The sequence below is a fragment of the Amphiprion ocellaris genome, chromosome 2, assembly GCF_022539595.1.
Source record: "Amphiprion ocellaris isolate individual 3 ecotype Okinawa chromosome 2, ASM2253959v1, whole genome shotgun sequence".
NCBI classification, from domain to species: Eukaryota; Metazoa; Chordata; class Actinopteri; family Pomacentridae; genus Amphiprion; species Amphiprion ocellaris.
Window position 1 is genome coordinate 31,160,255 of NC_072767.1, and position 12,396 is coordinate 31,172,650.

The 12,396-nt window shown below is 38.9% G+C and overlaps 1 protein-coding gene across 13 annotated transcripts in view; it reads left to right on the forward strand.

The window, feature by feature from the left end:
• Positions 1 to 3,908: 3,908 nt before the first annotated feature.
• The window catches only part of szt2 (SZT2 subunit of KICSTOR complex), a 110,585-nt gene continuing 102,097 nt past the window's right edge, over positions 3,909 to 12,396 (forward strand). For all 13 annotated transcript variants that reach the window (XM_055016778.1, XM_055016791.1, XM_055016802.1 and 10 more), the window contains exons 1-11: positions 3,909 to 4,076; positions 6,103 to 6,228; positions 6,895 to 7,068; positions 8,660 to 8,830; positions 9,593 to 9,715; positions 9,957 to 10,119; positions 10,601 to 10,707; positions 10,902 to 11,112; positions 11,627 to 11,797; positions 11,886 to 12,117; positions 12,207 to 12,336. In XM_055016778.1, coding sequence (XP_054872753.1) covers positions 4,053 to 4,076; positions 6,103 to 6,228; positions 6,895 to 7,068; positions 8,660 to 8,830; positions 9,593 to 9,715; positions 9,957 to 10,119; positions 10,601 to 10,707; positions 10,902 to 11,112; positions 11,627 to 11,797; positions 11,886 to 12,117; positions 12,207 to 12,336 — 1,632 coding nt within the window. In that variant the 5' untranslated portion in view covers positions 3,909 to 4,052. The remainder of the gene's footprint in view (positions 4,077 to 6,102; positions 6,229 to 6,894; positions 7,069 to 8,659; positions 8,831 to 9,592; positions 9,716 to 9,956; positions 10,120 to 10,600; positions 10,708 to 10,901; positions 11,113 to 11,626; positions 11,798 to 11,885; positions 12,118 to 12,206; positions 12,337 to 12,396) is intronic.

Below are 12,396 nucleotides of genomic sequence, written 5' to 3' on the forward strand. Positions count from 1 at the left end.
ATATCTTTGTGGGGAGGCTTAGCTGGAATCACTGTCACTGATGTGACAAAATTTATAAGAACAACCTTCTAATCCGGTTTTTTTTTTTTTGAAATTGCTGTAGACCAAATAATCATTATCTTTGGCCACTCATAGTTTGCTCATCAAGGCAATATTGCCATGTAGAAGTACACGAGAGATCATATACGGTATAACACACTTTTTTAATGTAAACTTCAACTAATGAAACATTTGAAACAGCTGTTGAAGTTATATTTAAATAATTACAATGTAATCCTCTGAACTCAAAAACCTTCCAGGAGGTAAAAAAAAAAAGCATGTCATCTTTGAAAAGTTGCCATATATTAAAAAAAAAAAAAAAAAAAAAAACTTCAATCATGAAGAAATCACTGAGCTGCGACCAACAATCATGTGACATACAATATGGAGACAAATTAAAAGTCTAAGTTGTATAATACCTGATGTATGCAGAGCCATCATTTTTTCTTATATTGGTTAAGACCTGGGGACACAGAATAATGTTGTATATGATGACTCCAGGGGCTGCACAGTGGCGTAGTGGTTAGCACTTTCGCCTTGCAGCAAGAAGGTCCCTGGTTCGCGTCCCGGCTTTCCCGGGATCTTTCTGCATGGAGTTTGCATGTTCTCCCTGTGCATGCGTGGGTTTTCTCCGGGTACTCCGGCTTCCTCCCACAGTCCAAAAATATGCTGAGGTTAATTGATTGCTCTGGATTGCCCGTGGGTGTGAATGTGAGAGTGCTTGTTTGTCTGTATATGTGGCCCTGCGACAGACTGGCGATCTGTCCGGGATGTCCCCTGCCTTCGCCCGAGTCAGCTGGGATGGGCTCCAGCCCCCCCCGCGACCCTAGTGAGGATTGAGCGGTGTATAGATAATGGATGGATGGATGGATGATGACTCCAGGTTTTTTTCAAATCTTGTAAAAAAAAAAAAAAAAAAAATAAGGACAGTTGACTTTGGTTGTGATTTGTAGCATGATAAATGTGTCATACCCTCTAATTCTAGCCATTCATATGCTGTCTCCATTGAAGTGCAGGACTTTATGTTGCAGTGTCAATGGCAATAATGTCAAATCTGTGAATTGCTCCAAAATCAGTGGAAACATTTCACGGTTATTCAGAAGTACCTGACTGTATGTGGTTAAACTGTGGATGGTTGGCTGGATGAATGTTGTTAACCCTTTGAAGCCCCAGCAGTTTCTGACCATTTTGTGCTTCTGTCACATTTTTGCTCACTGTGGGCTCATTTTTCATGCAAATACCTAAATATGTGTCAGACAAGATGTAAATGCATGCACTTGTGTTACAAAACACAACAGCAGGTAACTGTGGTTGATCAGATTAATTCAAAAGGAAATTCTGCCACATGCAAATTGAACAAGTTCACAAAAGAAAGTTCATAGTGAGTCGGTAAAAAAAAAAAAAGCTGCAGCTGCGCTCAAATATTTAACTACTTAAATCATTAAATACATTGTTAGTGAAATATCATAATACACTATATTCATATTTTTATATAGTGGGGAAAAGTAACTAAGTGTATTCACTCCACCACTGTTGTTAAATACAATTTTCAATTTTGGGGTACTTGTACTTTACTTGAGTATTTCTATTTTCTGCTCCCTTAAACTCGACTATGGTTCAAAGGCAAATATTGTACCTTTTACTCCACTACATTTATTTGAAAACATACTTTGCAGATCAAGTTTGATAATTCAAAATGCGATTAATAAATAAGTCATGATGTATCCTATTACTGTCTTATTTTTAGATATTGACGAAACTTTTTTGATCTCCATGCAGGGTGAAATTTACAAACTACCAGCAGTAAATATTAAAACCAGCTTCATCCCTACCAGCTGCATTATTAAAGTGATGAACATGTTATTGCATCAAAATAATAACCTAAAAAGATAGTACCTATTATTCTGAAATGGGAATTCTCATAAAGTGTACTTTCACTTTTGGTACTTTAAGTGTTTTTTGATGCTTTTGCATTTTTACTTAAACTGCCATGCATTACTTTTACGTGTAACTGAGTATTTCTACACTGTGGTATTGTTACTTCCACTGAAGATCTGAGCACTTCCTCCACCTCTGTTTATATCCTGCCTTTTTGAGAAGTAAACAACCTGTGCAACGTTCGTCTTGTCCCCAGAGAAACTGCTGTAATTTCTGTTACTGTTCTCGTTGTATTTTGAATTTCAAAGCGTTCGCTGTACTGTGACCCACAGCAGCAACTGCACTGCTCCTGAAGTGGACTTTCTTCTGATTTCTCAGTTACTCGACTAGTTTTCACGGTTGACTTTCTAAAAAGGCGCCTCATCCATCTTCCCGCTGTTTCTGCCGGACAGAAAAGAGAAGCGGACACACATCCGGTTCACATGCCGCTGGATAAAAAACAACATTGACGGAAAATCTAGGACTGAAATTTCAAAATAAGAGATTATTAGTAGTAGTATTAGTACTATATTTTTTTTATTAGTATTGGTATTTGTTTTTATGTGTGAATTAAGAATATGTGTGTGCATGTTTTATTAGTTTAGGTGTGTACAATTCAGGTTTCGCTCTTATACAGATGATTAAATACCGTAGGGCTGAAACCTACTTTGACTATTTGAGCAGTTTGAGTCTCTAATTCCATCTCTATTTTTTTTACTACCAGCTTTTTGTTTTTGTTGAATCTTTTTTTATTAAATAACTGTATTCACTGTTTTATTATTGTACTTACTTTTAACATTTGATCAAGTGTATTCAATTTTCTTATTATTGTGCCGATATATTTTATTTCCTTACTTGGCTATATTGTAAATCACCACTCTATAATGTCAATGTGCTCCAAGTTTGTGTTGTTGTGTGTTACACGTTGCCTACTTATTTTCTGTATTTTTAATTCTCGGTTAAACCAGGCTAAGATGACCCTATTAAGAACAGTCTAATTTTCTGTTATAATATTTTGAATATCAGCAGAATTTTTACACAAGAGGTAAGTTGTCATATTTAGAAGGTAATTAAACTTTAACAGATGACAGCCTTGCTATAAACTTATGTAAAAAATCCTGGAAAATGCCATACTGATTTGCTCATTTTGATCCGTACAAACTTAGTACTTCTGCATTAGATCAACTTCATTTTAAGTTTTGGGGGTTGCTCTTACTTCAATGCAACATACAAATTAGATAGCACATATAGAAGTGATATCTGACTCCTTTTTGAAAATGCAGCGTTATTATTGCAATTTATTTCGAATTGAGTGGCCAAGGGCAAAATTTTTACCTTTACAATAACTTTATTATCATTTATATAAAAAATCAGCCATATTATAAAATCAGCAATCATAAGGGATATTTAGCTTAAAATGTGTATATGAATATTCATGTAAAAATGCAGAATCTTATTTTGTACTGTCAAAAGATTCTATCAGCGTACCTCAAAACCCCCTCTTTTGATTTTCTACTACAGCAAAAATGATTTCTGTGCATTTTAAACAGTAAGGGCACAATCATTCATGAAAAGACATGAAATAAAAACTGTCTAGCGGTCAAATGAATTAAGGGAGGAGACATCTTACTTTGGTTTAACCCATCCTTATCTTTTGAGCCTCATCAGCAATTAAAAAAGCATGACTATGCATTTTATTCCATTAATGGTCACATTAAAAACAGCTTATTATGCTGCATGTGGGCTGTAATGTACTTCTTCACGGTAGTATTCAATCCTTAAGCAATGATAGGTGTCAACCATCAACAAAAATTACTACTCCTACAGCAATTTACCACGGAAAAATAATATTTAGAAAAAAATAGAGACATTGTGCCACACCTATTAATAGTCTGATTGACTCGTTTTATTCTGAAAGGTTTCACCGGAACACGAGTGTGGGCATGTCGACGCTGAGAGCCGCCGTGCGAACACTGGATCATCAGACAAGGCAGAAGATAAACAAGTAATAAGACTGAGTATTTTTGCACAAACCCTAGTGCATATTCGCCGGCTGAGGCTCGCTAACACCCCGCCGGCCCTATGCTCCACCCGGCATGGCAGAGAGAGCCGACAATGAGGTAACGTCCAGCAGCTGAGCGCTTTTGAGAAAAAAAACACAGTGCACATTTTGTGTCTGCTGGTTTGTCCGGACACAGAACTCGACAAAGTCCTATTTCCAGTGAACCGTTATTGAAAGTCCCCAGCAGACTGAGCTGTGTTAGCATCTCCGTTAGCCGCAATGCTACATACGACTTTAGCTGCTAGCAGCAGCTGTCAGGCTGGAAGTTGACGTTTGTTTGAACTCTTTTAAAGGTCGTTTTTTTGTTGACATCAGTTTTTCATGTGTTTTGTGTGTCTTAAAAACTAGGTGATGTGAAATAAATGATGTGAGAATGTCTAAACCTGACATTTCTGTGCCACTTCCTCAGCTAGGTAGCCTTCCAGCTTTACAAGCCAGTAAGATGTTTGTTTAGCTATTACATAGAAACTGAGGAACCAAAAGTCATTCAGCTCAAAAATTTGTATAATTCAGAGGAATCCACTACTTTCATTTGCTCTCTAGAGCTGCTTCTGCTAATTCTAAATTGTCACAGCCTCAAGCAAACCAACTCCAAATGTTCTGCTGTTTTCTGCAGGAGTGAACACAACAGTCTTCATGCACACCAAGCATCTGTTTAACTTAGGATCGCATGCATTACTATTGTTATTTTTTGACAATGTCACCAGAACAACAGGAGGATCCTTGGCGTTAGCACGTTATGTGGCTAACAAGTCAGAGCTCTGTGCTAATTGTACAGCTGAGTGACATTCAGAGATGGTGGGAACTTTGAGACTGATTTTAAACCAGTTATCAATTACTGTGATTTCACGTTGCCTGTTGTGTTTCAGTGCAATCAAAACTTAGCCATTGTTCACGTGTTTACTTTTCTCCTGCTCTCTGTGCTGTTATATACTGTATTTTAATGCAGCCAAATCCCCAACGAAGCTGTTCTTGTGTACATATTTTGCTGTCTCTGTTGTTAGCCAATGAAAGGATTAGGAAATAGTGACACAGCCCATTAATACTACTTATTAGGAGGCCATCACTTTAGAGTCATTTTTAAGTGTCCGCTCTACACCAATAAACTACTGATTATATAACTGCGACATCATCTGACAAACTCACTAGATACATGAGTTTAAAAACAACAGCAGTAATGTGATTTTGGTGATGTTTCCAGGAAGTCCAGTTTTCACATGCAGTCATGGGTGCAGAGAGAGTCTTCTTCCTGAATGGGGTTTGAACAGTAGCAGCTCAGCTGTGTTTAAGCAACAGACACTGAAGAAACCCATTTAGAACAGGGCTATAAAAAAAAGGGTTATACAATCATGGTGAAATGAACCTTATTTGCAGTATTTTGACTTGAAAATTTGAGGCACATTATAGAGACATGTGAGACTTTCATTAACTTGTTAACTTCTTAAGAAACAGAGTATTTAAACAGTTAGCCAACTATCTGGAGGATTAAATATACAGAAATCTGAGTGAACGGTGACAGTGGATTGAGCTGTAAATAAATATTTCCTGCTGTTCAATTTTACCACATAGGATTTTACATGAACTTATTTCTTAAGCTGAGTTTATATCAGTGAGACACCAAGTTTTATTGCTGAAATTAGGGCTGAACAATTAATCGATTTTATGTCAAGATTTCAAACAATGCTATTAGCAAAGACTGCAATTTTGGATGAATGTTGTGCAGCGTGCCTGACACAGGGTTTAAATTGATGTATCAATGGTTTTACAAATTCATGCTGTCCTTGTGTGACAATCATGCTCTTTGATGTATCACATTTTGAATCTGTTGCAAATCGAATTTTGAACTCAAGCTAAAAATTCTATCCCAAATCAAACTGCAATGTTTGCCAAAAAAGTCGCAATTAGAGATTTCTCCCAAATCAATCAGCCCTAACTGCAGTCCTTTGTCATTCGTGTCCTCGTGTGACCTCCTTGCATATTTCTTGTGAGGCTGTTAAACGGTGATATGCGGTAGCATGTTTGCAGAGGCTGGACGGATGTCTGAACAGCCCACCTTCATGTATTCATGTGTTTCTCGTCATGAGGTGGAGGAGGCAGACCAGATCTACCTGCTCATGAAGGAGGACTATCGGATCTCTAGGAATGTGCGTCTGGCGTGGTTCCTTGGTAAACTTAACCAAGTCATCTGGCCTGCCTCACAGCCAGAAGTGGTGAGTTTATGCTTGCTCTTAATTTACTCTCCTGTTCGCAGACAGTAGCCTAGCAGCTCCAAGATGGAGAAGTGGCTAATAGGCTGCTATTTCTACTGAAAATGGTGGATGTACAACCCCTTCAGTGGCATATCTGGGGGGTGGTATATTGTTATTATGGTATGTTGCTGCACTGAGGGCTCTCTGAGTTGCTGCTTGTCGCTTGGTGTGCTGTCTTGGTTTGGTGTTTTACAGTCATATAAAACTTGATTGTTGGGCATTAGGGGTTAAATTGGGATTTGGGATTTGTCTTACGTTCAGAGTAGTTCCACTGAATCTGTAAACAACAAACAACAAGGAGATATTACAGTTGAATAAAAGAGACATTTAATGTCATAAAACCTCCATTTTATTTTTAAAAATTTCTGAACCTAAAACATCAAAATTAATCAGTCTAAATAACCAGATACCTTTTGATAATTGGGACGATGCAAAATTTTAAATGAATCATTAGGGAAAAAAAAGCTGACATAAGCAACCGGGGGATAAACAGGATAAACTCAGTAATAATGATAATGAAAAACAGCCATCATACATAGTTAATAAGTACACAGTTTAAATAATGTGTGTATAGCAGTAAATGTTGTGACTGGCGATTCACTGACATCCTGTTTGACTCATTTACAGCTGAACTCAGAAAATGAACTGGACTTGCTGAGCATCTTACCTAAAGGATGGCAGCCAGATTTGTCCCCCAACACTTACCCCTGCGTATTGATGCCGTCCACTCGGGCTACTTTCCTGGCCCGGAGATACCGCTTCATCATCGAGCTGGACCTCAGCCCCTCCACAGGGATTGTGGTGAGACTTAAGCTGTCTAATTGTAGTTGAATATCTTCCTGAATTAAACCACATGACCCAAATTTGGATGGAATGGTGGTTTTTAATCTCAGATATACTCTTCACTTGTGTTCCACTTATTTGCTGTTTCTCATTGTGAGAAAATGTGTATTTTTCGGTCCATAACATTACACAATATCCAGCTTAACTCTCAAGCAGTTTCTGGGCGTTTTTTTGCTCCTGTCACATGTTTACTCACTGTGGGCTCATTTTGCAATATAAAGTCCTGCACATCTTTGAACTTCTTTAGTAACTTATTTTAGAAAAAAAAAAAAAAAAACCAACCTGAAATCAGCATATACAACATTTTTCTGAGGACCCATGGGTGTTGCCAGTATTGGAAAAATACTGACTCATAAATACTTTACTGTTTTCATTGTTTGCTCAACCTGCAGTTCAGCCAAAAAATCCCACAATTTTTGATGTGTGACTTTTGGCTTCAGCTGAGAAATGGCTTTTTTGTGTTTTGCAGAATCTGGTATGAACAAACAATGTATTTTTTAAAGATTTTCAATTGAGACACACAGAATAAAGTGATTTTCATGAACGTTTTATGATTTTCAGTCAAGATTTGGTCAAATTTGTTGTTCAGTGCCTGTCTGAAAGTTCAAAATTCCCTGATTCTCTTGATTTTTACCATTTGTTGTTCTGATGGATGGTGTAATTTTAGCATTTTTAAAATGTTTTAAAGACAGTAAGCCCATTAAACCTGTTTTCAGAGGGTTAAAACTTTACGCGACTTCTGCTGCATTGCTTGTGGATTCTCAGGTGTGTGACTTTCACTGGCCTTCAGAAAATCTACATCAGCCTTGACCCTGATAAAAATATTAATATCCTTTGCATAGGCAGACACTACCAGTGGAGGACTGTTAATTTGCAATTGGCAAAATCCACCAAGCTGCTTCCTCAGCCTGTGGCCAGACTGTAAAATGAGAGAGACCGAGAGAGTCCATCAGGCTCCATTGCTAATGGATTTCAAGAGAATTAAACCCTAATTAAAGACGTGAGCATGAGGGACATTCCACTGATACATACAGAGTGAATTTGGCAACTGGGTCTAACGGTTACTTGTTCTATTAAGAATGATGATCACACAGTAGGATTATCACCTGCTCTGCAGATCCTCTCAGCTCCACAAAACACTTTGATGACTTTATTATCCTTGTTCAGTCTCACAGCACTGCTTCAGTTTGTAATATGTGTATATGTGATAATGCAGGATCAATCAGGGTTTAATGTGGTCAGACAGAGGCTTTAACTATGCCTGTCGTTCACTCTGTCTTCTGAGTGTCAACCCTGTTCAGGTTTACTTTTACATACAACTGAACTGTCATAATGGAAATAAGTATTAGGCCATCTGTGTGAAAAATGTTATGCCTTTGAAATAAACAAAACAACAAAGTGAAATACAGGCACACAAGGAAGACTTGAATAAATTGAAGAGGATATTTATCATCCAGGCCATACAAAATAGTGTAGGATTGTTAGAAACCATGCATTGGATCATTAAAATCTTTAGTAATTGACATGTGTTTTGTGTTCTGTCCTGCAGGATGACAGCACAGGAGAGATGATCTTTGATGAGGTGTTTCACGCCTTGTCAAGGTGTCTGGCTGGTCTGGCTCAACCTTTTAAAGTCCCTGGAACTGATCAGCTTTTCAAGCCCAAGATCTTCGTCACCATCTTGGCATATTCGTCAATTATTGGCCTCACTTCACACCAGGTCATAGCAGTGGCTTACATGTTATCCTGTTTTTTTTTGCACACTGTCAGAGTTTTCTGAAAATACTGAATGTCTTAAAAATCTGTGGAGCTGCGAACTGAAAAGCTATGTCTTTGTGTCATTAAGTTAGTGTGTGTTTCACTTCTGACTACAGCCGACTTCACTGTGAAGTGTGCTGTGTTACACCTATAATCACACTGATGTCATGTCCTGGAGTTTACCTCTTCATTACTGCAGCAGGACGTTAGAAAACTGTGCCTCATATTTGGTCGTTTTTCTTGACAGAACTGGCTGTGGCACATTTTTTGCTCTTTGTTGGGCTAAGGAGAGCAACAGTTCATAATTTTTAGCTCAGACTTGGTTAAGTTTCCTAATGTAACGTCCCAGATACGTAGTTCAAGGACCATCAGAAAGTTGAAAATCTGACTATTCTTTCTGTCTCCATTTTCTAGCCCTGAGCAGTGTGTAATTTTGATGATTTTTGTAAAGATGAAATACTCTTCAAATTCAGCTGTAGGTTTTAGGGTCCAGAAGGTTAAAGAGTTTCACATTTACTATATTATCGTTACTAACTGCATTATAGCTTAAACTGAACTGGACAGAGGTGCAATTAACGGTATCACCTTTGGCTTTACATCTCTGTTCCCACAGGTTATGATTGTTTTCAATACATTGTAGGTCGTTCTGCTCATAGACCTCTAATACTGATATTTAATTGTAGATGTTGTTGCAGTTTTCTGACAATCTTTATCTCCTCTGCAGGTTTTGGTTCAAGGATGTCAGCTTGACAGAACAGACCTTGATGAGTTCCTGCATCATATCTATCAGCAGCTCAGAGCGCTGGAGAGCAACATCGCTGAAGTCCTACATCAGCAGCATGAACAGGTGAGTGCACATGAGCAGTGTTTACTCTGTCTTTTCAAATCTGCTCTGTAGATGAGAAAACTTGTTCGTGAGACATCAGATCCTATAACCTTTAATGAATTATAATTTAAACACTTCTGTGTTTTTCCCGCTGTCAACAAATTCCAAGAACACAGTCGCTTGTGTAAAGGAATATGGCATCAACCTTGTGTGTTTTATTGCTGATAAGGACAATAAAAAATGTATTACCTGTGACCTTCAGTCTGTGGAGCCAACACAAAGCTCAGCTCACCATAGCAACAACCTGGACGACCAGCCGTACCGGAAGCAGGGCATTTCCATGGTGTCAGCAGATATGGGTCTGGTCAGTATGGTACGTCAGGGCATCCTGGCCCTGCAGCTGCTGCCTCCAAACTCCAGTGCAGGTAGGTTTGTCATTCAGGTTCTCAATCAAGTGTTTTGCCAAAAGGTTGAGAGTTGTTCCTTTGCTAAGTTGCTGAGTTATTTCGTGGAACTTCATTCCAGACATCTTCTGCAGACCCCTCTGACAACCAAGCAGCTTTTCTAGAGACCTGTTCATAAGTGGTGGCAGGTTTTGAATTGTGTATTCCTCCTTGTCTGTCACGCAACCCCATTTTGGTTATTAGGGATGCACCTGCACTACATGACGTGTAATTCAACCTCTACTAAAGTCATTATACCTGTTCTATACCTGTTCTCGTGTGAACTGATGGAAGTACTGAGGGAAGAATGAAAATTAAGAGCTGAGGAGACAAGTTCAAAGTTCACTTAACTCCACACAGCTTTCTGAGAAATTATTCAACACTTTAGAAGCATCCCATGCAACATTAGAACACCTCATAATTAACAAGAAAGAATGAGCAATGTAACTTGTGTGTATTTCAGGTATCATCATAATCACAGATGGAGTGACAAGTGTTCCAGATGTAGCCGTATGTGAAACTCTGCTGAACCAGCTCAGGAGTGGAACCATTGCCTGCTCATTTGTGCAGGTAAAGATGATAAAGATCTTGGTGTTTGCCGTTTTATTTTCTATGTTAGCGTTATATGCTGGTTGTGCTGAAAACTAGGATAGATGTGAGTGTACTCAAAAACAGTAGCAGGGATTCTGTGAGATCAATGAGACATTTAGGAGCTGTTGTAGTCTCCTGCTGCTCCTCTTTGAGTTCTGTTTGTCCATTTCTAGGTTGGCGGTGCGTACTCCTACGACTGCAGTTTTGGCTACATCCCCAACGTAGAGCTGATGAAGTTCATCTCATTAGCCACCTTCGGCTCGTACCTGCCCAGCTGTCCTGAAGTGGACCTGGACAGCTTAGAGATGAATGCCTACCACAAGGCCTTCTTAACATATTCCTTCCTCAAGACTCCTGAGTCTATGAACTCCGAGTACTTCTGTGGTGAGACAACTATGCATATTATACCCCATGAAACAGATTCTGCTATTACTTTGCTTACAGCTCCTCAATTAAAAATGTGGGTTAAGTGTAAACAGTGTTGTTTTGGCGCTGTAGGGAAGGTGTATCAGTGCATCTTTTAAATCTCTCTAAATCCACAAACTTTAAATGCAAATATGACAGATTTCCTTAGACATACAGTAACATACACTCATTCTTGGCGATTCTGTCATCAGTTGCAATAGACAACCATCATTTTACGGTAGTTTTAATTTGAAATAAAAGTCACTAATTTATAGATTTTATTCTTATATTTATTTGTTTCGCTTTACTAAGACTATCCAATGCAGGGACCTTACTTACTTACTTACAGTGAATGTGATGCTTTAGATGTACTTTTACCAAGCTTTTGCATATGGTATTATAATAATAATAATAATACTTACATTTATCTATTTAATACCTGTTTCTATCATTATTTTTTGTCGGTTGCATTGACATTCATTATTTTTTGCAGTTTCACAGCACAAACTGTTCAATGAGCACCTGGTATCAGCCAGTGGTAACCCTGCCCTGGTCATGAGGAGGAAGAAGCACACAGAGAAGGAAGTCCATGCTCATTTAGTCAGCGTGGTGTCAGTTCGACTGAGGGAGGGCTACACCATCAGAGAGATCAGCCTCACTAAAGGTAAAGTCTGTCTTTTTTTGAGCTAGTACATCAAAAATATAGCGTCGTGTTTTGTTTTTGCTGAGAATGAAGCTCCTGGTTTCTGAAGGTGGGACTCAGCTGGAGGTGAAGCTGGTGCTGTTATGGAAGCACAACATGCATATCGAGTACCTAGCAGCCGCCTCCTGGCCGCTGGACCCCTCCAAGAGAACCACCAGGGTGGAGGTGACGATGGAGGGAAGCTACGACATCCTGCACGACATCAGCTGCACCCAGAGGAAACCCATTACCAGTCCGTACCGCACCTCCGTCATCCGCCGCTTCTGGAACACACTGCAAAGGTAACGAGTCTTTTTCAGGACACATTGTTGTATTCTTCTAATGAAGGATGTGTTGTTGTGTAACCCCGATGTGTTGTGTGATCTTCCAGCATCAACCAGACTGATCAGATGTTGGTGCATCTTCAGTCGTTTAATTCGATTCCTGAAAACTACACGATTCCCGAGAGCACCAAAAATGGAGTTCCTCTTTTCTACATCCCTCCTGGCTCTACGACTCCGGTACTGTGCAGGAATTGATTGTTGTTAAACAGTTTGTTGGGGACAAGTTAACTCCAGTAA